The 27,207-nt window shown below is 40.5% G+C and overlaps 1 protein-coding gene across 4 annotated transcripts in view; it reads left to right on the top strand.

Moving 5' to 3' along the window:
• Positions 1-27,207, top strand: part of LOC109423939 (adenylate cyclase type 3) — a 273,333-nt gene that overhangs the window by 91,565 nt on the left and 154,561 nt on the right. For all 4 annotated transcript variants that reach the window (XM_062849826.1, XM_062849824.1, XM_062849827.1 and 1 more), the window contains exon 2: positions 18,793-19,424. In XM_062849826.1, the coding sequence (XP_062705810.1) occupies positions 19,202-19,424 (223 nt within the window). In that variant the 5' untranslated portion in view covers positions 18,793-19,201. The remainder of the gene's footprint in view (positions 1-18,792; positions 19,425-27,207) is intronic.

The raw sequence follows: 27,207 nt of genomic DNA, 5'->3' as shown, positions 1-27,207 counted from the left end.
ATCCACAAGAAATACTGAAAGAACTGTCGGACGCAAAAGATTTATGACAAATATTCACCATCAATCTCTCCAAAGATTTTCTGAGAATCCCTCATATAGGGTTTTCCATGAACCTATAAGATTACCTCTAAAATACTTCGAATCGACTGAAAGTCAAAGTTTCTAGTTGCAAATTCCATGTTAGAAGTAGAAACAGGACAAAACAGAATATCTAAAGACACCACCACTCGGTCGCCCCGAAAGTCACCCTCTAATGAGAAATGCCACAGCTGCCCGTCTGATGAGAACTAATTAATTGGCTTACCCAGAAGAGATTCAACAGTTGTAATTGTGTATATTTTATATGAGAAGTTCGCCGCATCTACTCTTTTCGCCACACGCACAGATCTAGCTAGCTTTTGCTTCTGAGAACTGAACCGTCTGGCTTTGCCCCCAATGCTGAACCACAACAGAAAATAACGCTGTATTATTAGGAAAATTGGAATGATTGGAATGCTGTTGGAATGAAATGAAAATATTTAATCGTCATTTGCACAACGCCAATGATAAGTAGGGTATCGGGATGCTTCGTTGGCATAGTCCCCTCGTTCGGCCTATCTTAACGTTAACCAAAAACTCAAACAAACATGCCGAACTGGATATCGGAAAAGCTTTGCGCCAAACAACTGTAACATTTCGTTTCAATTTTAGCACTTTGGAGTATTAAAATTGTATGAAAATGTCACTTTGTTTAGCTTTTGTAGACGCCATGATTCTTCGGCTTAGTGGGTAGTCTATACACATGATCATAAATGGCATGATTCTGGAATATTTCGAATTGACTTTTAAATAACTGAACATTTGATGCGACGGTCAAAGATGCTAGTTTAAATTTGTATGTTTGTTTTTAACGAATAATAACTATTTTACAAATTACATGTGGGCCGAATATTGAGGACATTTTTTTCACTATGTACCCAAATCTTGGCCCATCAGTAAAGTGACGTCAAAAACACCGATAAAGTGACGCCAACAACATTGCTTGCGTAAGAACCAGAAAGAACGAACAGAAAAATAGATTTTGTGTGCGGTGACTGTAAAAATATAACACAATAATCGGATTGCATTGTTTTCGTTACTAAAAAAGAAAGAACTTTAGTATAAGTAATTTATTTATAGTATTTTGAAAATTTGGCTCCGAAAATGTAATTTGAAAGTATGATTGGTGAACAAACAGAGATAATACCTCAGCAGAAATATTGAAAAAATGAGATAATAAGTGGTTCTAGTGCATGGAAAGCAATAGGCCAACGTTGTATCCACTAATAGGCCAATTTTTGTACCATAGACCAACGTTGCATACCATCACATTGAATCTTTTCAACATAGTTAAGTTAATTCTTGAACATTTACGTTAGTTTACTTCCAATTGGTGAAACATGCATTACCTAGAGTACGTAATAGGGTCAACATATTATTTCTAGTGCAATTAATTTATGAGTTATGGTTAAAATTGTCAAGGCAGTTTGCAAATTAGGCCAAGGAATGATCCATATACCCTATTTACCACTTTAACCAATAAGCTTCCACAAATAAATGGCGGCACTGGATTGCATACCCAGCCGCGTGTCAAATCCGAATTTCATTAATGCCAGCGATTTTTTTTCATGAACAGGAAAAATGAAGTAAAAACCTTATTGTTAATGAATTGAATCATTCGTTTTACTTTCACAATTTCACAATTTCTGATTGCTCAAATTCAGTTAGAATTATTTCTGGGAAAAGTGCATATTTTCCGTTTATGAAGTAGATCTTAGCCAGTACATAACAGAGCAATTGATCATATCAAATTTACATTCTTGAACTCCAACTTTTGAAGTAGATATGTTTGCTTTTACACGGCATGGCACAATAAAAGACATGGCTGCACAGTGACGGGTCCTCTTGCAAAGGTCGGACAAATCTTCAAATTTTATCCGAAATGACAAAAACTCACAGGTTAGGAAGATTTTGGTACACTGGAACCTCTTTTTATGCACATGGCTGGAGGTGCATGAATAAAAAAATGAGGGAAATTTGTACATAAATTAAGTTTGGGATTTAATGAGAGAATCAAGTTCGCAAGGTATTTTTCCTGGGCATTCGAGGTGGGGCTAAGGGGGTTTCCAGAAAGTTTCAGAAGAGCCCAAAATCGCAAGGGGCTTCAGGGGCGTTTCAGGGGGTTGTTTTAGGGGATTTCAGGAGATTTTTAAGGGCGTTATATCAGGATTTGTTGATATTTAATGGGACTACGGGGAATTCATGGGTATTCCTAGTATTAAAAGAGTTTTAGGGACGTTTCATGGGACTTTTAGGCGGGGGGGGGCGAGGTGGGTCTCAGGAGCCTTTAAAGGGCGTTACAAGTGGATTGATGGTTGTAATTTGACTAATTTGAGAGAGTTTCAGGGTGTTTCAGGAACTTTTAAAGTATTATATACGTTTTGCGCCTCGCTCCCTTATGAGCGCGTAGTGTGTAAAGGGTGGTGCGGTCAATATTTGGTCATACAGTTTTTTTCATAACGTCAGACTGCCTACACTAAAACAGCAGATTTTTGGACCAGTAATGGTACATTATGTGTAGCTTATGCCATAAAATTTTCATCCCAATCCATTAAGTATTGGTTGATATACACCTTGTCCTTTTTTATACGTCCAAGCATTATTTAGCGACAAAAAATTCTGCCTCCAAGAAAATAAGCAAATTCAACATTTTTATATTTTTTAAAACATCTCCGTGATTAGGAGAAGTGTACAAAAATATAAAAACGTCTATTTTTATTATTATTTTGGCAGTAGAATTTTATTTCGCTAAGCCAATAGTGGACGTAAAACGAGGTTTAGGTGTATAGATAACACCAACGACCAGCTTTTTTAGAATTTTGTGCAAAGGCAATTTAAGATTAGTAGAGCACACTTTTGGTTATAAAACTACTAATACTGCTCCGATTCATATGAAAATTTTACAGTATAATACTATTATACAAATATGATCTAAGTAAAATTTTGAGCCATTATGTATGAATACTTCCAAAGTTGTGGCAGTTTGAATATGAAAAAAACTGACAGGGTGCCACTTAAACAAATATTACTTTGAAACATTTGGACATGCATTCTTTATATACAGAAAAAAAAATCATTGAATTCGGTTCAGTATTTCTGGCTGTATAAATAAAACAGTAAAAATGTAAATAAAAGAAAATCGGGTTAAGTACGGTTCCTTTGAATTCCACTAAGAATTTGCATCCTTTGACAGATACGTATTTCGACCTCAACTGTAAGGTCGTCTTCAGTGTCTTGTACTTGACTCGACTTAAGTCGAGTCAAGTACAAGACACTGAAGACGACCTTACAGTTGAGGTCGAAATACGTATCTGTCAAAGGATGCAAATTCTTAGTGGAATTCAAAGGAACCGTACTTAACCCGATTTTCTTTTATTTACAGATATTCCCCTAACAAGCCCAGGTTAATCATCATCAGTAAAAATGTGTTCTTATTTCTGAAGCCTCTTTGTACAACATTTTAAAATTGCAGATCTAAGGATTCAACAATATCTCCGCAAAAACTAAACCGATTTTGATGAAAATTTTATGGCATTAGCTACATATAATGCACCATTACTGGTCCAAAAATCAGCTATTATGGTGTTCGCAGTCCAAAGCTATGAAAAAATTTTTTGACTAAATTTTGACCGTACCACCCTTTATTTGAAACTTCAAACGCGATTATCTCGGAATCGTGTTTTCCCAAAAACATCGATGCGGTGACTACGATTGCGGATTTCAACCACTTTTTTCCGCTATTTAGGTTTAAATTTCATATCAGTGTTATGATTCTTTTTTATTCTTTTTTTGATTGGAAAAAGTGACTTTTTGAGACTTTTTTATTCCGATCGTTCGAGGACACCACAAGGTCCTCTAGTAATGTTTTTGTTTTGGGTTTGTGCTATCAGTTAAGTCGTTGGACAGTAATCATAGTCACGACAAGCCTCTTTAAAGAAAAACACGTGTTACAGAAATTTTCATAACTATAGTAATTAGTACTATTTTTCATGTTCTCAAGCTGATTTTACACATTAAATATTGTACTATGCACGACGTAGAAAGCGAATTATTTAAAACATGTCTACATTATTTATTTATTTATTGCACCGTCTTCAGCTATGCTGCACAGACTGAATAATCTTAATCTAATTGCCTAATACTATTTCTAAAACTATTTTTACTATGATGGAAGTCAAACGTAAAATCGATCTCATTTAACAGATTAAAACACCTTTCAAGAGGATGGTTCTGACCGTACTCAGTGCGATGAAAAGCGGACCAAAACAGCGTTCGATGTCGTAAACGTCGTACCGGAACTGAAAAGTTTACCTGTTCCAAGTTCCGGACAGTCGATTCGGCCACTGAGTAAATCGAACGCAAACATCCTTCGAAGATCCACACGTCGCCGTCGCAGAGTTTCTAGATGAATTAATTGACAACGATGTTCATATGGCGGCAATCTCAGTCGGTCGTTCCATGGCAATCCTCGAAAAGCGAAACGGACAAAGCAGCGTTGCACTCTCTCAATCATGGCAATCTGTGTCTCGTGATGCGGAGCCCAGATTTGTACGGTGTATTCCAGGATGCTGCGAACCAGTGAACAGTAGAGTGCCTTCAAAGCGTATACATCACGGAATTCGTATGCGTTTCGACGTATGAAACCCAACACGGCAAAAGCTTTAGCAGTGGTCATTGTAATGTGTTCCGCAAAGTTTAGTTTGCTGTCCAGTGTCACTCCTAAATCGTTGATTGACGTTACTCGGTCCAGAATTCTGCCATTTGCTGCATATTCAAAAGTCAGCGGTGCACGTGCTTTGCAGTGATCTAACCGACGATTAAAGTTATGAGGTTTCGGTACTGAGGGATTAAACTAAAACCGAGATGTTTAGTTATGCACGCTCAAACGTAGACTGAGCTATTCTTTATTCTGTTCATCTCTTCGAACCGATCGACAGATCGTAAGTCGCAGGGCTGGTATGCTCTTATTGCCACTGGATACAATATGCAGAAGCTGATCACTTTGCATTTCGTCGCGTTCATCGTCATTCCATTCGAGGTGCACCAGTCAACCACGGTTTCCATGTCTTGCTGTAGAGCAGCACAATCAACCAGAGAGCTGATGATACGATAAATTTTAAGATCGTCGGCGTACATTAGCAGGAGAGATTTCAACCGATGGCACAAATCATTGACGAAAAGTATAAATATAAGGGGTCCGAGGTGGCTGCCTTGCCGCACCCCAGAAGGCGTTGCGAAGAGATTAGACGTAACTGAGCTCAGCTTAACGTAGGCGCATCTGTCTTTCAGGTACGAATGTAACCATTCGATAAGCCAATTAGGAAATCCCAATCGCTCAAGTTTACTTAAAGCCAAATCGTGCGGTACTTTATCGAACGCCTTGGATAAATCCACGTAAATGCTGTCCACTTGACGATATTTTTCCAAGCTGGAGTTGAGCGTACTTAGATATACCATAAGGTTCGAGGTTGTAGATCGATTCTTAACAAATCCATGCTGAGACTGCGAGATAATTGGCTTAGCAGCAAAATACATCTTGTCGTGAATCAAAACTTCGAAAACTTTGGCTAGACAACATAGAATTGAAATAGGCCGGTAGTTTTCAACCTGACGAACATTGCCAGTTTTATGGATAGGGGTAATAGCAGCCACTTTCCATGCATCCGGGAACACAGCTTCCGATAGCGATAAATTGAAAATTCTACAGACAGGTGGTCCTAGCGCCGCAGCGCATTGTTGTACAAATACCGGAGAAAGTTTGTCACATCCAGGTCCTTTAGATGGGTCAACGGATTCCAATACATCAGTGACAACTGCTACAGAAAATGTCGGGCATGAAAAGTGTATGTCGTAGGTCGGGAGAGTATTCAAAAGATCCGGAGAAACCATCTGAGGATCAGCGTTATAAACGGATTTAAAGAAATCAGCAAAAAGCTCAGTCGAACTTTCGACATCACAACTCGTTTTGTTGCCAAATGTCATTTCCGACGGAACCGATGACGCAGTTTTCCTACTCTTGATGTGGCGCCAAAAGGAGGATGGATCGGTTTTGACTTCGTCTTCAATACGAAAAACATACTCACGGAAGGAAGCTGAAACACAGTCGTATTCAACTTCAAGTCTTTGGAGAACGCTTCTATTTTCCGCGGTACGGTGCCGTAGAAAGCGGCGGCGAGCTTTGAAAGCATTCCAACCTTACCTTATTTTCACGCATCTCTAAATATACATATAACTTCTTAAGGGCATTCCTAGAGGTTTTAGGGGCGTTTGATAGAATTTCAGGGGCATTTCAAGAGATTCTGGAGCTCCTAAAGGGGTTTAAGGGGCAAATGGATTATGATTACTTCGAGGGCGCCTTTAGACGGGGTATAGTTTGAGCATTTTTGTATTTTTTGTTTCTTGGACAATCCATTTTTTTATATTTTTGGCTGATGTTTAGAACTGTTCTGTATATCACGAAATGGTTTTTGGTGTATTTGAGAGCGTATCTACATTTGTTTTAAATCATTGAAAAATATATGTTTTAGTTACCTGTCAGAAGTCATTGTTTATTTTGTATTGAATCACTACAATTAGCAAATTTAAAAATTTTCCCAAACCTTTCTATCATAGTAAAATAGTTTAACCTTCCAGGACGCGCGCCATCAAGCAACCGAAACTGCACCGCGCTCGCGCTGTATACGAAAACCGAGGGTTTTTGGTAGTGTTGAACTTTTTACAACAGCGCGCGCGCTGAAGGGTTGAGGAAATCGAATACACTCTAAAATTATTTTCCTTAAAATTACACGGAAAATAAAATTTTCCATGAAAAAAAAAATAAATACAAATATTTTAACAATAATTATAAAACCTCAAAATGTTTCAATCTCAAAATATCTGTATCTCAAACAGGCTTCCAGAAAAAACTTTGGAATGTTAAAAAATAAAAATTAGAAAAAACCGAAATTAACAAAATCGAGAAATAAAAAGAATCATCTTCCAAAGCATGTTTAAATCGATTTTAGATGACGAAAAATGATATTTAGATCAAAATCAAAAATTTGGTCATTAGAGGGTTAAAACAAAGTGCACAAGGGGCGTTTCAAAAAATATTATAAAGGAGTCTCTGGGAATCTTCTAAAACTTCCTGAAATGACTTCGAAATTTCCCTAGAATACCCTCGGACCGCATGTTACGTACCTGACCCTCCGAAACCCACGAAAATGCCTCCGCAACACCTCTGAATCCCACTAAAACTCCCTCGGACCACATGTAACGCTCTTGAGGCCCTCTGAATCCAGCCAAAAATGCTCTGAAACTTCCTGGAATGCCTCCAAAATTCCCCTTAAACCCCATGTAACGCATCTGAGACCCTCCGAAACCTCCCAACAACACCTGCGTTTCGCCTCTGAAACCAGCCAGAAATGCATACAGAATACATGAAATACCCTCGAAACCCCCTTAACCTACGGAGTCGGATTTTTTCGCTACTCCTGTTGTAGCCTCGTTGGTCCCGAACACGTTTGTTGTACTCGGATTCTTCGACAGGGTCAATGTGACCCCTCCAGCTCGAAAATCCTCTGAAACTCTTTGCCATGATTTCGAAAACCCCCTGGTACCCCACTGAAACCTCTTGGGACCCTCTGAGTTACCCCTGCAATCTCCCTTTGCTTTCCCCTATAAACACCGGCTGGCAGCCGTTGATTTATTTACCGTTATTATAAAATTTTCTTATGCACAATATATATTTTTACGCAGGGCATAAACTAGGTGTATAAATTAAATGTGCATAAAAACAGCTTGCTTAAAAATAGGTTTTTGTGTATCTTGTATTTATTTTTTATTTGGATGTTTTAATATATTTTGGCTTATTACATTAGGGTGGTTCAATGTTTTGTGAATCTGCTGTATATAAGAAGTAAAAACTCGTAAAAAACATACAAAAACGAATTTGAACCCTTTCCTTCCAACAATTTTAAAGGACATTTTATATGACCTAACTTTTTTTCCAAAAAAGGACTGAAAATCGATCTTCCATGAATTTTTATCGGGGTCTTGGCTTGGCTAGGAACTTGAAACGTCAAAAAACGCAGTAGGCAAGACAAAGTTTGCCGCGTACCGCTAATTGTATCATATTTATCTAATTCCATTTGTTTTGGTTTTGTGTTCTAGGAAAACCATAAGAAGTAGATAGTTAATCATGTCTTTGGGACATTAGATTTTCAAGAATCATGTCCTGAGTCCTGATGTTAAAGTTGGGTTCACTCAATTCACTCAGTTGAGGTTTAAACATCCCGTCTTTGGGGGTTAGAATGGGTCAAAAATACATACCTCACCATTCATTGTTCAATAACTTTTGCTTCTTTGCTTGAAAAAGTCCTTTGATTACTGATATTTGGTAATGCATTCACAAATCTGGAGCAACATTTAAAAAGGGCATACAAGCATTGGTAAACAATGACTTCACACGTCGCTCCTGAGCCCCCATCAGCTTATTTACACAAACTAAGACCGTTATCAGATAACGGTGTTTTCGGATAACGGTGTTCATTTGCGTGGGCGGGCTGTAGTTATGCCCAGTGTTGGTAAAAACTCAATATCTCAAATCTCATGCTTGAGTTGTTTCACGCGCGATTCTTGACTCGCCAAACTCACCGCCGAAAAAATCATGCATGAGTTGACTCGCGATTTCACTCATTGCGTTATTTCTTGGTGTCCTTATTATTTACATCGAAATTTTTAGGATTATATGATAGAGCAAAAGCATACCTATCGTACAACAACATTGGATGTCGTTCAAATTGATTTAAATTCGTTTTACAAGCGAACGAGATTTCGGCGCTTGACTCGTGAGAGCGAGATTTTGCGTGAAAATCTCGCGGGCGAGAAAATTATTCAGAACCGCGCGCGAGTTTGCTCACGCAGGAGCGGTTCATGAGTGTGCTTTGAGTGTGATTTTACCAACACTGGTTTATGCCCTACGGAGCGTTTTCGAAAAAAGACACAAGACCTCTTGGGTCCTTTTCAAATGTTACTCCAGAAATGATGAACAAGTACTTGGAGTTCGTCAATTTTCCTTAAAACTACAAGTGTATGAAAATTGACCCATTCTCATCTCACCCCATCGAGTGGGTGAGAATGGGTCAAGGGAACCGAATTTGTTCCGAATTTGATACTACTTACCCAGGATATATATAAATAATCGGGTATGAAGATAATATGGTAGAGCGCGTGGCCGACGGCTGGTGAATTTTCCCGTTTTTCGGTGAACTTTCTAAGTATATTATTCTTTTTTCTGTTCTTTCGGTTTACGATTGATTTTTTTAGGGAAACTTTTTGCACCATAAAACAGAAAAACAAATGTGCAAATAAAGTAGGAAATCGTAAGGCAATCACTAACAAGCATCCCTCTGATGCGATCTGGTAGCAAATACTGTCGGTGCTTGCTACTTTTCAGTGATGTTTCGAGACTTTCAGAAAACTCACCAACAGCTGATTTGATTTGCCATAAGAAATTTCTGCCCAGCTTCGGGTCTCTTCGGGTAAACTTTTTTAGTTGCTTACGAAAAATTTCTCACGCATACTCAAACGCTCATGTACAATTTCCCCCTGCTACCTACCAATAATATATTATATGCCGAGTCATAGTGTGGTCTCATGGCGCCATTGGCAAGCATCCAGGTTGGCGTCCCACGACAATCAGACATTGTTAATTTGCTTAAATTTGTAGTTATTCATTTTTTGATTGAAGTTCCTTCAAAAGTACAACTGTTGTATTTTGGTGCTTATTCTGTTTTTACTTTCTTACAGTATTTTCCATTCGTATATTTCTTTAGGAATTTCAATGGGAGTCACCTTAAAATTACCCGAAATCTATTTCTCTTATTCAAGTATAAGTACGAAGACATTTTGCATTTCAAGAAACTCAATAAGACTAGCACAATAATTTGAAATGACATTTCAGATTCATAACATAAATTATGTATTATTTTCTTAAGAAAATCTTACAGTATTTATGGAATTTTAGCATGTTTTGTACTTATTTGAGTTTCACGGGTTTTCAGGAAGCCTCAAACGAACTATTTTACCAATTTTCGGCGATCAGGTTTATTGGTTTTACCGGAATTTTCCAATAACTTTACCAAAGGTTTATATTCTTAAGTTCAATTTAAATAGTTTTGGGAAGATCTGTAAGAAAATTTTCAGTAATTATTAGACGAACCATGGACCAGGAGGAATTCCAGAAAATCTATATAAATTTTTGTTTGAATCTTTGGAAAATTCCTGCTGGAATGACTGGATGAAATTATTGAAGAATCTCTAGAGGAATTTCAGCAAATTATCCGAAGGAACACTTGATGAAAATCATGGATAAATTTCCGCAAGAAATTCTAATAGAATCCATGGAGTATCTCTGGACTAGTTCCTGGAACACTTTGTGCAGAAATGCCTGATGGAATGTCTTTAAGAATTTGTAAAAAAAAACATACTGAAAGAATTCTGAAAGAATACTTGGAAGAATTTTTAATGGACTCACTGAAAGAGTTTCTTAAAGAATTTCTTGGGGATTCAGAAAAAAATCCCTAGAGGGTTTTATGAAACAATCCTTGAAGGAAGTTCTGAGGGAATCCATGGAAGGCTATCAAAAGAAACCTTTAGAGAAATGGCAGATTTTCTAACGTAATTCCTGGGGAACTTTATGGATAAATTCCAAATTTATGTGGTTCTGGAGGAGTTTATATGGAAATTCATGTAAGGTTTCCTAGCGGAATTCTAGCAGATATACATGTAGCAATCCCTAGTAAGCATGGAACATTTTCGGAAGGTATCAATGGAAGAGTTTCTAAGCGATGTGATAGATTTCTTCTTTTTTTTTTTTAAATAAAGATAACTTTCTGGGAGAAACTTTGGTGAAAATCTATTGAAGATTTTCTAAAAATATGGAAGAATTTCTGATGGAATTCTTTGGATTTCTGATGGAATCTCTGCAGAAGGAATCCATGGAGGAATAACTGAGTAAATATATTGAAGGGTATCTAGGAACCTAATCCTTAGAGATACTTTTGCAGGAATTGCTGAAGCAATTGCGGAAGATTATTCAATAAAATTCTTGGAAAATATCGGGAGGAATCGTTTGAATGATTTCTAAATAAACCCCTAGATAACTATCTAGAAGCCTGCTGAGAGGATTTCCTGAAGGAATTTAGAAATTCTTTAAAGAGATTTTTTAAAGAAATTTCAGGAGATTTTTTTTTCGTTTCTTTTTTAAAGAATCCCAGAAGGATTCTAAGAGAATTTCTAGAGAATTTTTCAAAGAAAACCCTTGATGAATTTTTGAAATATTTTTTGATGAAATCCTTAAAATTCTGGTAAAATTGGTGAAGGAATTTCTGGAATATTGTTTTAGGAGAATATTAATAAAAAAAACCCAATTTATCCACCTAGCGGTGATGGTGCCTTTCTCGTGCTTTAAAATATCCTTTCAACAAAACTCGAGCGACATGTTGATGACATTGTCATAAATACAACATGAAAACTGCTTGCTAAATCTACTCAATATGGATACATTTTATATTAGCATAACATCCAATATTCAGAAAATATAAGACAGCGATCCAAAACTCAAACCAAACAAGTGTCATGAAGCCGCAAAATTTTGAAACGTCATTTTAGATTTTCCGGTCATCATTTTATGACTCCGGATATCTACCCCAACTAAACTAATCGCCATCTTGAACATTGAGACACCATCTTGGATCTTGTACCGACTTTTCGAACCCTCTAAGCAGAATATCCTCTTAAAATGAGTATATCTATCAAAGGATAAGCAACATATGGCGGAATTAAAAGGTACGAAACTGACTACACTCATTCGAAGACCATCTTGGATGTTCTGGTATTCATTTTTGGACTCTGCACCTAAAATTACATAAAATAGTCGCCGTATTGAATTTTGGCATGTCGTTTATGATTTTCTGGTTACCAGTTTTGGACGAAGACCAGCATTCTTCCCCATTCAAACTATAGTCATATTGCAGACCTTGTGAAACAGCGCAAAACTAGGGTTTTCTGATTACAAATTTTGAATTCTGGACATATTTTCATACAAAATATGCCAATAATGCAAGAATTAAAAATCCTACAAAATAGGCACTAACTTAAATACTGGGCCATTACCTTGGACTTAGGATCGCTACCTTGGATACTCTGGTGGACTCCCAACATATGTATTTCCCATACCAAATACACTTATTTTACATAGTTTTACAGCTCAAAATTCCTTAAAACAGCCACCAACTTCTGTTGACGCGATCAAATTCTTATTTTTCCATTCAACGTTGACCCATTCTGCTATAAATTAACACCTTAGGAATCTGAAATGGTACGATGTGATGAGATCGCTTTAGTTTTGTCTATATTTTGTTCTCATATATGAGAACTTAGACCTATTCATCACTGTTGTTCATACCTAATGTTTATCAGGCCATTAAACAAAGCCACGATTTAATTTTGCACATGAACGTTGGTTCTGCTACACAATAGCTAGTCTCTAATGTGATCTAAGGCTATTTTCTTGCTAACCGTTCAACAGATTATCAAAAAATTTGCGATCTGATGTGTCGCATGTATGGGTTTGGTTAATTTTTATACTTGGTAATTTCCGGTGGGATAGCCGGATCTGATTCCAAGAGTCATGGACCATGACACTACCGGCTGTCCCAATTATGGTCTGAGAATATTTTATTGCTATTTATTCATCTTTACCTAATCACCGCGATTTGATATATCGCATGAATGGGTTTACTTCTAACCACTTTCGAAGCCACAGCTGAACCCGCAACACTACCGGAAATCTAATGTGGTCTGACCCTATTTATCCATCAGGTTGTCGATAAGTCGTGATCAGTCTTGTTAGAGATCACAGTCATTTGAACCTTTTCGTCGATATTCGGCCTCCTTTGTCTCCGACATTCGCAACACAAGCAATCAAACTACTGTTCGAAATAAAAATGTCAAACGAATGCACTTCACCACGATAGCGGCTTCGGGAGACGGTTCGGCTGTTTTCTTCCATAATAAGAGCTATGTTGCCCATTTGTGTGTCGTATTCAATGCAACATGCAATAATAAACTAATATTAACATTCATAATCGGAATTGGCTGAAAATCTATGCGTAAAGCTAGAATTAGACACATGTCATCGTATCAGATGACATTGATTTGACCCTTTCTTATGTTTATTGATCTTCGTTCTACTGCTCGTGTTGTGTGTAGGTATGAGGTAACGATAGCGCACGAATGTAACAAAGCCGACTGACACCCGACTGCGACAACGCAATGAAGGTAGTAAAAAGTGTCGAATGTTTACAAGACTGGTCGTGATTTGATGTACCGCATCCATGGGTTTGGTTAAATTTTACATTTTACTACCCGGATCCGATTCCGGGTAACTACCGGCTGAACCAAATATGGTCTAACATTATTGTCTTGTTAACTGCTCATCGGTTAACCAAAAATGCTGCAAATTGAAGGTGTCACATGCAGGGTTTGACAATTTCGACGGGACTCTCGGAACCAATTCCGGAACACTACCAGTTGTCTTTAGTGTGACGTAAGGCTATTTTCTAGCAAACTGTTCATCATGTTATCGCAAAAGCCACGATTTGATGTGTCACATGCCTGGATTTGGTTTACTTTTACATTTGGTCTCTTCCGGCCACTCAAAACCGATTCCGAAACACTTGCTGGCCGTTCATTAGGTAATCTAAAAAGCCGCTATTTGATGTGACGCATGTACGGGTTTGTTTCTCTTTCAGATTTAACCACTTCGGCGGGAACCCCGGAACGGGTTCCGGAACACTACTGGTTCAGATATGGTCTGAGATGGTTGTCCTGCTCATTGTCCATCACGTCATCGAAAATGCCGTGGTTTGATGTGTCGCATGTATGGGTTTGGTTCAATTGTATATTTGGCCACTTCCAGCGGGACGCCTAGAACCGGTTTCAGAACACTACCGGTTCAGATATGATCTGAGACTATTTTCCCGCTTACCGCTCATGAGGTTATCGAAAATGCCGTGGTTTGATGTGTCGCATGCATGGGTTTAGTTCACTTGTGTATTTGACCACTTCCAGCGGGATGACTAGAACCGGTTCCGGAACACTACCGGTTCAGATATGGTCTGAGATGATTTTCCTGCTCATTATCCATCAGGTCGGTCATCGAAAATGCCGTGGTTTGTGTGCCGCATGCATGGGTTTGGTTCAATTGTATATTTGGCCACTTCCAGCGGGACGCCTAGAACCGGTTCCGGAACACTACCGGTTCAGATATGGTCTGAGATGGTTTTCCTGCTCATTGTCCATCAGGTCATCGAAAATGCCGTGGTTTGATGTGTCGCAAGCATGGGTTTGGTTCAATTGTATTTTTGACCACTTCCAGTGGAACGCCTAGAACCGGTTCCGGAACACTACCGGTTTAGATATGGTCTGAGATGATTTTCCTGCTCATTGTCCATCAGGTCATCTTAAATGCCATGGTTTGATGTGTCGCTTGCATGGGTTTGGTACAATTGTATATTTGGTCATTTCCAGCGGGACGCCCAGAACCGGTTCGGGAGCACTACCGGTTCAGATATGGTCTGAGACTATTTTCCTGCTTACCGCTCATCAGGTTATCGAAAATGCCGTGGTTTGATGTGTCGCATGCATAGGTTTGATGCATTTTCATATCTGGTCCCTTCCTGGGGTACCGTTCCGGAACACCTAAATGGCCATATCTCCGGAACGGCTGAACCGATCCGAACCATTTTCAATAGGAAACAATGGGACCAGATTCCGCGTCGAGTGAATCGTCGGTCGTTGAAATCGGATGAGGTTTACTGCCAAAAAGTGATGTGAGTTTTTTTTGTACACACACATACAGACACACACACACACGCACACACAGACATCACCTCAATTCGTCGAGCTGAGTTGATTGGTATATGTGATTTGACCCTCCGGGCCTTCTATCAAAAAGTCATTTTTGGAGTGAACATATAGCCTTTCCAGTACACTTAGTGTACGAGAAAGGCAAAAACATCACTGGTAGTTTTTTGGGTGAAAACGACTGCTAGATCTGTAATTGATCTCTTGCAAATCTAGCAGATATGTCCAAAGAAACATTTACTGGATATAACAATTGGATGAACTTAAAGAGCATCGTCTGATTTTTTTTTCATTCAAAATACTTTCTGTAAACACCTTAAAATATTTCCTTAAATGCAAAGAAAATCCTCGAACATAACCTCAAGACTTTTCCCAGTTAGAATATTTAGGAATTTACAGAAAAAAAACTTTCACTGAACTTTCGACAGCTTATTGTTTTTATTTTGCTCATTCAACAAATTTAAATACATAGCTTCTCTAAACAAAAAAGTATCTAAACTTACAGGTAACATAATAATATATATTTAAAATAATCTAGAGAAATCTGATTTTTTGGAAATTACTGAAGAACAAAAAAACAAACGATCAATTTTAGATATTGTAAATTATGAAATCTTGATGACATTCAACAAAACAGTGACATCTTTCTGTTATCTTCTAGCCTCAGGCCTTTACAGCGCCCCTTTGTGGCCCGCGCCCTTGGCGAGGACCAACTTGGCCAACCGCACGCTACGGCTCTGATTATTTGATGGATATGAGCAGGCCCGGATTAAGGATTGTGGGGGCCCGGGGCCTGAGTGGATGTGGAGGCCCTTCGGAAAGATGACCAAACATGTTTTCTTTATTTTCTAACAGTAGTAGAGCAATATGAAAAATAAAGCTAATGTTAGCAACCAAAAAAGCAACTAAAATGTGGGGGCCCGGGCCCTTCCGACCTCCCTTAGATCCGGCCCTGGATATGAGTTTGAGATTCTTAAAAGTATCAGGCCACCTTTAAGTGTGATGTTTCATCGAGCCTTGAAAGTGGTATTTTAACCTTCCGTAACTCGCGCGGTTGCCCACCGCCGTCAGCACCACGCAAATGCTGAACATGAAAAGCGAGTTTATTTCAACGTATTGTACAAAATACAACAGCGCGATCGCTCGACGAGGGTTAAAACAGGCCTTATTTTCAAGCTTTTTCCGATGATTAATTGCTCTAGAAACCTTATTTTTTTGGCACCGTTCGGCGCCAGTTGTGTTTTACGACGGCGGGTCTAGCCGAAAAGCCTTAAATTCCCAGGTAGACAGCCACCGCACCTGGGACCCTACATATCGAACCCATCAACACATGGTCCGGGACCTACGGCTTTAGGTAAAGAGGGGCATACCGGGGCGTTATGTGGTCATAAATCTCAAAATATGCTTATTTTAAGGTCGTATTCTGAATTGGAGAGCAGTTTACTCCTTTACCTAAGAGACTTCAACTTTTGACCCGTGTGCCCACAAAATTTCCTATTCAAATAAACAATTCAAAAAAGTGTTACTGTTTAGGTGCCGGGAAACTGCAGGAGGCAAAACGCTTTTTTGGATGGGGCAAAACGCCCGCTGGCATTTCACGCTTTGACTTGTTGTGAAATACCAAGGGGCTCCATCGAACTCTTACCAGCGGCAAATGAAGGAGTAGGAGGCGCGTGATGATTTAATGGCTTGATTCCATATAATCAGCGCGCAATGTCTTAATTTCTAAGCGCTGTAAATTAGGGAATCTTCCCAAATGTGGAAAATTGTCGTTTTTCACGCTTTTCTTTCGACAATAGCAGCCGTTCTTGGGCTTAATCTGCTCAGTTTTAGATCTAGTTTGCTTGTATCTAACGAAAACCTCCACAATATGATGAAATCGCGTGATGGCGTTTTGCCTCCGGGAGGCGTTATGCCCGCAGTTTCCCTACTTCCAATCCGAGGGAAGGCGTGATCAAGGATTTTATGTCTCAGAAAATCCCATCGGCGTCGACGGGAATTGAACCCCGACCGACTGGGGTGAGAGGCAACCACGCTTACCCCTACACCACCGACGCCGTCACGACTAAATATTGAAGTGTATTTTGATCTGAACAAAACCGAATGTGTTCTACGTCTATAGTCACTGTTTTGACAAAGCTTTGTTCATGACCCTTCTTTGTTACTTGGTTTTCGTAATTATAGCGGGGCTTAGACACGCTGATCATTTTCTTCATGATATAGTCTATTAGAAATTGGAACGTTTCCATGTGCGAAAACGAATCGAAGAAGATGAGAATTCATAAAAATCCAATTACTAACAACAAATTTTATCTCTTTGTTCTCTTCTACAGATGTCTTTGCAACGGGTTACCGCGCCTAACCATGTCATCAACCGTACCACAAGTTCCTAGGATATTACGCGAGCTTCCAGCCAGAAGAAGATCGTCGCGATAAAGAAGAGCCTTGTCAAACAACTGTGCTACACACCACCCACACCACTACCACCACCACAACTGCTTTGATAAACGCAATAGTTGCATTTGTTTATCATCGTGTCACTGTTGTCATCGTCGTTTATAATCATCATCCTGGGTCCACCGCGGCCGCCGCGCCGCGCCGTTCGTAGTCACACCTTAGCGATGAAAGAAGAACCCAGTGCAGTGCAATGAAACACCCACTCGCTGTTATCAGGGGGGATAGCGCTTGTCGCTGTGGTGATGAAACCACCTCATAAAACCACCACCACCACCGACTGTCTCCAGGACGCGTGAAACCTCTTCAGCTGGAAGACATGTGGGCTGGGCTTGGCCCGTATCTATAACTACTGTGTCGGATCAGAAGAATGAACCCGGGGAACGACATATTCCCGATAAGGGCTGTTGTTGGGATTGTTCATTTTTCATGTTGTTCTTCTTCGGGCGAAACCTAGATTGATCACGACGCGGTGATACTTGAGATGCGGTGTGGTACCGATTGGGAACAACAACGTGTACCTAGTTTAGAATACCTAGCGTGTTTGTAACACAATGTGACTTGCTACTTAGGGAGAAACAACTACATAAACTTCAAAGATGTAAAAGTTGAAAAATACTACATCATTCTACTACCTTGCTTTTTGAGTAGAAAATGATAGTCAAAACCATACATGTTTCCGTTTTAAATTCATGCTTTCGATATATTAATCTGAAAACCATGAGATTTAAGAATTTGAGTTCTGAACAACAGAGGTTGTTATATTGAATCGACTGGGTTTAGTCTTACATAAATGTTGTTTCATGAAAAATTGCTTCAGTTAACATGCCCGTTCAGAAACATCAATTTTGGTTACGACTGTGCGTAACTTTAGAATTTTTTTTCAGGCTTGGCGAATACTGCTATTTGATCTTCTCCAACGTTTTGGTCGCTTTTGGGACCTTCATCAGGGAATCAATCATCACAGATTCTTCATCTAGTCTGTTGAACAACCGCTGCAGAACTTTTGTGTAACAAAACATACTGTACAAAGAATCTATGATAATTGAGCCCCTGATGAAGGTCTCAAATTCAACCGAAACGTTGGACAAGATTTAATAGCAGTATAAGATTTTTTTCAAGACTGAAAAAGCCATTTTCAAGCTAGGCAATTTTTATTCACGCCATTCCTGGAACACCATTAACCATCTCCAAACTCCCACGACATCTGCATCCCGAGTGTACAACACGGCATCCTACCTTCGTTCGGTGACCATCATCATCTCATGTGTCACATAAAACAGTACATTGCCACGTCTAGAAAAACCCCGGCGGAGTGCACCATCCGGCTTCATCTTTGTTTCATTACAGCACGTGAGAAACCGGCTGTCCACATGAGATGGGACGTAAAATGATTCCCCTGTGAAGAGGCCCCCGAAGAAGAAGAAAAGTGTTTGAATCCGTTGACGAGCTACGCGTAGTCTAGTGTGATAAGCGAAAAAGAAAAGATAAATTGTGGCCGTTGAAGTTCTGGGGGGCCGTGCAGTGAGAGAATAAATGGTCTACGTGCGTGTGTTGCTCGGGAAATCCTTTTTTCCTACGCTTGAAAGTGTCCCTCATCAGAGTGATCCCACCGAAGCCTAGGGGGTTGAGCTCGCGCATTTCGAAGCAGAAGGTACTGAAAACGGAAAACGGAGCGTTCCGAACCGGTACTAAACAATACATCACCAACAGCAACAACTGCGTGAGAGCTCGCAGCAAAAATAAAAAAACTGCAACCATGGATGGAACCACAACCTCGACGACAACGGAAACCAACCCGGCGGGAGCAGCCAATCTGCCGACCTCGAGCGTACTGCTGCCGGACGATGTGCTCGAAAAGCTCTACCAGAGCTACGCACTCAAGCAGAAGCGGGTCGCTTTCGGGTGCTATCTGGCGGCCTCGATGCTGTTTGATTTATGGGCCATCCTGGTGCCGCAAGGTCAAAGCTGGGAAGCTGTAGGTAAGTCTGGCGATGTGGGGTAGGATGAATGGAGGAAATGGGTTTTTAGTCGAAGCCGGTGTGAGAGTACATTGCCACATTTTTTTTACTCTTTCGTTTATTTGGAAGGCTTTGGCGCCACATGGGCATAACTGAGTCGAAATCTTTTGTTTTTGCATTGATTTTAAATTTTACAATTTATTACTGCCTCAATACAATGTTAGTTTGGGAAGCCGAAGTACTCGCGGCTGTTTCGAGGTTAGGGATTGAAAAAAAAAATAAAATAAAATTGGGAAGGATGGAGTTATATATTATTCCTACTCACTTAACCTAATTTACAGCTCTTTTGTCCACTAGGGCACTACGTGAGCGATTCCAATTGGACGCTGCACTTACATTTTGTACAGCGCCTACATGTATTCTATTCTAATTCAACTATGTCGAACTGGTATCTTGTTCTGCTTCAACTTTTCTACCCTGTCCATGGTAGAATGATGAGCACGATGATGCTGATGTGTGGCTGCTGTTCCTTTTCCAGTTCGATTGGGGGTCCATTATGAGTTGCGGTTCGCCGATATCCAAATTCCGGGTCCGTTAGAGCTATATGCTCCGAAGAGGGTCAGGTGCCAGCTGCTCTCGGGGGGAAGAGCAACTGACGAAAAATTGCAAGTGCCGGGGCTGGGTTCGAACCCATGACCATCCGCTTATGAAGCGAACGTGTGGACCACTGCGCCACGGGCCCCGACGAGGAGGATGGAGTTATGGATGTAAAACTTAATTATTTCCTAATTTATACTAAAAACATTGATGGGACAAATTGTCCATATTTGTAACGGAATCAAAAAGAAAGGACTTTATAGGTAGACAACGACAAGAAGAGGACAAATGGAAGCGGGCAACGACAGACAAGGGCGAACAACAAAACCAAAAGGCGGACAACGAAAGCAAGGAACGTACAACATCAAACTCTGACATCAACACGTTTCAAAAATTGGTAAATCAGGTTCATGTATTCCAAATCAAATCCTGCCAACACTTCTCTAACGGGTTTCTGTTGTTTTCCTCGGACCCGGAGAATTTCTTGCAGCTCAGATCTGACCTCACGATACTCATCGCATCCTCACACGGCATGTTCGATATCCTGGTAAGCCACGCCACAGACACAGAGATTGCTTTCTAAGAGTCCAATACGGAAGGTATGTGCGACGCGTTTAACAAATAGTGGTTGGACATCAGCCGACACATTACACGAATGAAATCGTGGCCTAAACCCGAGTAGAGCAAAAGAGCTCAATATTAGCATATTTTGATATGAAGATCAAAACATGATATGGGTTTGATTGACATAAGAGATAAAAGATCTAAAAATAAAATAAAAAAAAATTACTTCTGGAACATCATCATCAAATCATATTTAGATTTTGTAATATCTAACCAATAGCAGCGAGCTATTCGTATGATCTTGAAATATCAAATTTTGATATTGTTCAGATGTTCCAGGAACATTTTTCAGATATTATTTTCAGATCTTTTATCTCTTATATCAATCAAACCAATATCATGTTTTGATCGTCAGTATTTTACCTCTACCCGGGAATCCAACCCTTTGAACCATGGCTTCTTCGACACCTGTGGAATGATGGAGTGCAACCATCTACCCATCTCTCCATCGCTCCATTTGTTTTGCCAGCTGATCAAGGTCTCCTGACGGGCTAATGCAAAAAATTCGTCAAAGGCGTTTTGACGCTCGTAAATATTGCCTTCGCTAGCACCCACCTTAGCTAGTGAGTCCGCATTCTCATTGCCCGGAATCGAACAATGTGACGGGACCCAAGCTATGGTGATGGTGTATGGGCGTTCGGACAAAGCACTCAAGACTTGGCGTATTCCATTCAGGAAGTACGCTGAGTGCTTCATCAATTTCATTGACCGAACAGCCTCCAGAGAACTTAGACTGTCGGTAAAAATGAAGTAGTGCTCAGGTGGAAGAGTGCTAATGTACTCTAAAGTGTAGTATATCCCTTTCGTGACGGAGCGCAAAAAAAAACTGAAATCTTCATACAAATTGCTCAACTTTGGATCTCCAGAACTCTTAGATTTCCCAACAAACCAACAATTATTTTTCCTCATTTGAAAGAACTACTCTTTATCTTTCGATTTCTAGCTTTGACTGCCTTTATAAATCGGAAATAAAAAATATGCGATAGATAAAACTTTTTCATGTTTTACAGTTTTTGTCCACTTTTTGTTTACCTTGTTGTGGTAAATCCCACAGGCAACATAAACAAAAGTTTATTTAAACACATATAAGTACAAGTGATGGCTGAATTATGGAAATAGTTTACATCACTTAAAACAAAGTCTAAACAGATGAAAAAAATATGCAAACCTGTTACTGCTCAACAGCACAATTGTGCTGGTTCGTCACGAAAGGGATATAGCCGCTAGCTCAGCAACGCATACCGAACAGAGCTTTTGAGGCATGAAGGCGGCGCTATGAAAATCGTTGTAGACACCAAAACCAGTCGAATCATTTGTCTTTGAACTATCTGTGAAGAGCTGTCTGTTCCCGCTTATATGCCCGAACTTACTTGCAAAGATTTGCGGAATACACATGGAACGAAAAGATTCTTGTATTCCATGGACCTCATCCTTCATAGAGAGATCAAAATCCACTGAGGAGCTGTCGAAGTCTGAGAAGTTGTCTCGGTTTGTGTTAACCGGAGATGGGCTTACCTCCAGCGTCATACATCCAGTAGTACACACTCATAAAACGAGTTTGAGGATTCTGTTCTAGCAGCTTATCAAAATTGTCTATGACCAATGGGTTCACAACCGGAATCAATGAGCAACCGGAACGACAATTCCGCAAAGCGGTCTGTCAGAGGCTGTACTCCAGCAAGTACCTTTAAACTCATTGTGTGAGTCGAGTTCATGCAACCTAAAGCGATCCGAAGGCAACGGTACTGAACCCGTTGAAGCTTCAGCAAGTGTTTTCGCCGCGGATTGAAAACAAAAACTACCGTATTCTAAAACCGACAGAATGTCTGTTAGGCACAGCCTGATCAGGTCTTCCGGATGCGCTCCCCACCATGTTCTAGTAATAATTCGCATAAAGTTGATTCGCTTTTGACATTTCTGTATCAGATACACAATGTGCTTCCCCCAGGTGAATTTGGAATCGAACCAGACGCCGAGATATTGAGAAGACATGCTATGAGTGATTGTCTTACCCATCAGAACGAGCGGAAACTTAGCCGGTTTATGTTTTTTAGAAAAGACAACCATCTTAGTTTTCTCCGGAGAAAATTCGATACCCAGCCCAAGTAGACAAATTGTCCAAAGTATCCTGTAGTGATCCTTGCAGATCAACTGCTATTGATCCCGTTATAGAAACAACACAGTCATCCGCAAGCTGTCTTAACATGCAATTTTCCATGAGACAATCATCTATGTTTCTAACATAAAAGTTGTAAAGAAGGGGGCTTAGACATGAACCCTGGGGGAGACCCATGTAGCTAATTCGTAAAACTGTCAAGTCACCATGAGCAAAACTCATCTGCTTGTCAAACGGCAAATTTTACAAAAAGTTGTTCATAATTGGTGAAAGGCCACTTTCGTGGTGTAGTTTGTAGGAAAGAACATGAGCATGAGCATGAGCATGAGATGACCGTACAATTCGTAGTTGCTACTCCGTTACTGACCAGAACAGTCAACATTGCACAGGGAACCAAATGGATGGGGCCTGGGTGTAGCTTTCCATCCTCAATGTGCAATTTTGAAGGTTCAAAACTTTATTGTCAGTACCGGCGCCGGCCACGTCCTTACGGTCATCGGGGAAGGAAAGGAATGTTGGTGTGACATCCGTTGCTACTAGAGACCGTGTGTACCTCCGCATCCCCACGGTTGCCACAGGAAGGAAGTTTGTTACAAGGGAAGGGAAGGGATAGATAGTTCCATAGATCTGGATTCACATTGGTAAGTGATGTGAGCTATGCAACCCTTGATATGATTTAGTCTTCCGCCAGCTGGCTGTCGGAAGAATACAATAATTTTATTGTATGTTTGTGTATTAAATTTAATTATATACCGGGTATGAATATTTTTTAAACCACGCTTATGTCGGATCAACTCGTAATAACGCACGTTTTAAGCTTATCGTTTCTCAGTCAGAAAATAAACTGTATGCAATTCCGTTTAGTGTTACTGCCAATGCTGAAAAACCGAAACCCGCGCCGTAGCTTTACGACAAAACTGGACAACTAAATAACTAGAATCGTTGCTTTTGAGTTTCATCTATGTTCTTGTATTATTATTTTTTTTTTTCCGCGTTCCCGTGTTAATAAGATTGCGGATAATAAAACCGTTGTACATATTTATTATCCGCGAATGTTCACGACGCGTAATATAAGTTGATGATGTGATGAACAAAAAAAAAAAAAAGATCGTTAAAAAAACCCGAAATTATGGTACTCGGCACGAATAAATCGACGCGGAAAACGTAGTCTACTTGTCACTGTATCGTACGGTAATCTTGACCTTTCTAACGAAAGAGATGCTTCGCCGTTTTGATCGCTGATTGCCTGCTTGTAAATCTGAAATAGAAAAAAGAATTAAATTGTGATACGTTCTCCACTGTTATATTTTTGTAAATTGTTATTTATAAATAGTTTAAATTTACCTCCATCCCTCTGAAACAAACGGTATATTAGCAGTGAAAAATAAATAGAATAAAAACAAAAAATAAATAGTGTAAAAAAAGTACACCAAATTTTGATCCTGGTATGTTCCTGCATTTAAATAAACCAGACTGGAAAATAGCAAGATCAAAACTTGAAATGGTAGATCTTACACCGTAACGTACCATTCCAAGGTGATCTACCCACGTTACGGGTTATCGTGGTGTAGTTTGTAGGAAAGAACATGGACATAAACTGAATCAAAAGCCCCCTTAATATCCAAAAACACTGAGTCCAATTGCTGCTTTTGAGCAAAGGCAAGCTGAATTTCTGAAGAAAGTAACGCAAGACAGTCGTTCGTTCCTTTGCCTCTGCGGAAACCAAATTGTGTATTTGACAACATGCCACTCAATTCAGCCCATTTGTCCAGTCGAAGAGAATCATCTTCTCCAACAACTTCCGTAGGCAAGACAACATCGCGATTGGACGGTACGAATTATGATCCGACGCGGATTTCCCGGGTTTTTGAATAGCTATCACTCTCACTTGCCTCCAATCATCCGGAATGATGTTGTTATCCAGGAACTGATTGAACAAGTTCAACAAGCGCCTCTTAGCGACGTCGGGAAGGTGTTTAAGCAAGTTGAACTTAATACGATCCATTCCTGGAGCGGAATTGTTACATGAAAGAAGAGCAAGTGAGAATTCAACCATTGAAAACGGCCTATCCATGTCGTCCCTATCTTCGGAAACATCACGAATTATTCGAATTTCTCGCGATAGATTTCTGTACACTTACTATCCCACCACAGATTGGGTGGTTTCCTGCGAACCGACGGACCTGGCACTGGTCGACGTTGTGCCTGAAGCGCGCTACTGATGATCAGCTCGGACAGAAACCAATACTCTTCCAGAACAGAAATCGTATCTTCGACCTCGGTGGTTATATTAGCCATCGAAAGATACGATTGTCGCAAGGAGGGGCATTTCAGAAGCCAACTGCTTCAAAAGAGGGGTCACACATGGAAGAAGGCCTGTTACAATGTTCTTCACGGAATCTGAAGCAATGAAGAAGCTGAGGATGATGTCTACGATGCCAGAGAGCGTAAACATTGGCGCACTCTGAGGTTGCTCCTGGTGCTCCGAATGCTGTATTTCCGGTTGAGAATTCAAAAAACGTGGGACATCTGGGATTTTAGATGTTGTTGTTGTTTGTTTATTACCAGGGATTTTAACCTTTTATGGGTCATTCATCCCGTGGGATTTTAGATGTTTCCGGGAGTAATGGAAAGTCTCGTTCATCCTGGATTTTGAATCCCGGAGGGGAACATTTTGTGACTTCCTTACCACTCTTGAAATTTATTATGGTGGGTTGGGGGTCGCTGATGTGCAGATTCCGAGGTTTTTTGGTGGGTCTCTGGAGCCTCGTCCATTTCCTCGTTCAACCCTGGAAAACAAAGGGAACCCCGTCCCCGACCTCAGAATCAGAGCCCTGATCATCGAGAGATAAAGACGAGTAGATGTTACGTGATTCAACGGTCGGGGTAGCTTTTTTCAGCATTTCGGCGTAGCTTCGCCGTGATCGCTGCTGCAACGATCGTTTTTGATGTTTTTTCTGCTGTATGTACCTCGGGCAAGCAATCAGATCATGTGAACGGTCGCTGCCACAATAAACACACTTGGGCGGCGTTTAACACGTACCATCCACATGTCTCTCCCCGCATCTTGCACAGCGAGGTTTGTTGCTGCAGTACTGGGCGGTGTGGTCCAGCTGCTTGCAATTGATACAATTCATTACCTTCGGTACATACAGCCGCACAGGTAGCCGAAGTTTGCCAATCGCCAGCAGATCTGGTAAGGGCCTGTCCATAAACTACGTAGACTCTTAGGGGGGACGGGGGGGTCTGATCAAAGTCTACGCTCCATACAAATTCCGAAAATTTTGTATGGGCAAAAGTCTACGAGGGGGGAGGGGGGGTTCTGAGATGGCCGAAAATGAGTCTACGTAGTTTATGGACAACGCCTAATGCTGATCCGGAGAAGGTCACGCAAAATTCATCAGATGGTCTGGAAACCGTCTTCTCACCCTCCTGGGAGACCGAATGCAGTTGCCGGTAATCAAGTATCTGGACAGGAGGTAGAGAAGGGTCATGGAAACGACCACAGCCTTGCATGATCGTTTCGCAGGTCAAAGATCCTTCGGCGACCTTCCCCGTAATCTCAATCTGGTGGCTTGGAAGGTACATGTGATACTCAAGCGTAAATGACTCACAGGCCACAATCTCATTAGCCTGTTTTCGGTCGCCTACTGTGATCCGAAGCTTCCCAGATAACCAGTAATCGTATATGATGTTGCATAAGATGATAAAATGGAGGCCATATGCGTGTATGCCTACATTGAGGCGCATGTAAAATGTACGTATAGAGAAGTGGAACCATCTCGGCAAAACTCCTTTTTTGGGCACTTTTCTGCTATAACTCAGCCAATTCTGAACCAACTGACACAATTTTTGGAACGCGATGAGATACGTATGTATAGTATCTAGCCGTGTACAATTGGTTTGGAATTGACTGCGTTATAGCGAAGAGTGCCCAAAATGATTCGCTACCCTATCGTCTCCACTTCAACATCTTATTCAACATCTTATATACGATCACTGGTTGACTGGGTTAGATGTATCGACAATGTCAATGGAGACAATGGAAGAATACCGCTTAGTTAGATCCTTGCTGATTTGAACAGTGTTCAAACGTTTGCCTTTGGGTCGGAAGAAAACAACATATGGCCCGCCAAAGTCGGGTGGGTAGGCCTTGAGGCGGGGGACGTCGGAGGGATATTATTGGCGTCCATTGCAGAAACGCCAGATTGAGGGGTACTAATGGGGTTCACATTTTACTGGATCGGTGCACCCAAAGTCATCAGCAAGGCCTCATTGATGGGGTAAGACGTACCCCCGCCATCATCACCATTGCGGCAGGTAACCACCGCCACGGGGCACGGTAAAGTGGGTGGAAACCACGAAAGGGAACGGGGTACGGGGTACTTAACTTTACTGCGCTACGCTAGTGCGGACGGGTTGTCGGTTGTGCACACACGATGATCTGGCGACGAAGGCCGGTCGCAC

The sequence above is a fragment of the Aedes albopictus genome, chromosome 2, assembly GCF_035046485.1.
Source record: "Aedes albopictus strain Foshan chromosome 2, AalbF5, whole genome shotgun sequence".
In the NCBI taxonomy this organism is placed as follows: Eukaryota; Metazoa; Arthropoda; class Insecta; order Diptera; family Culicidae; genus Aedes; species Aedes albopictus.
Note: the sequence above shows the minus strand (reverse complement) of the source record. Positions and strands in the feature narration are given on the sequence as shown.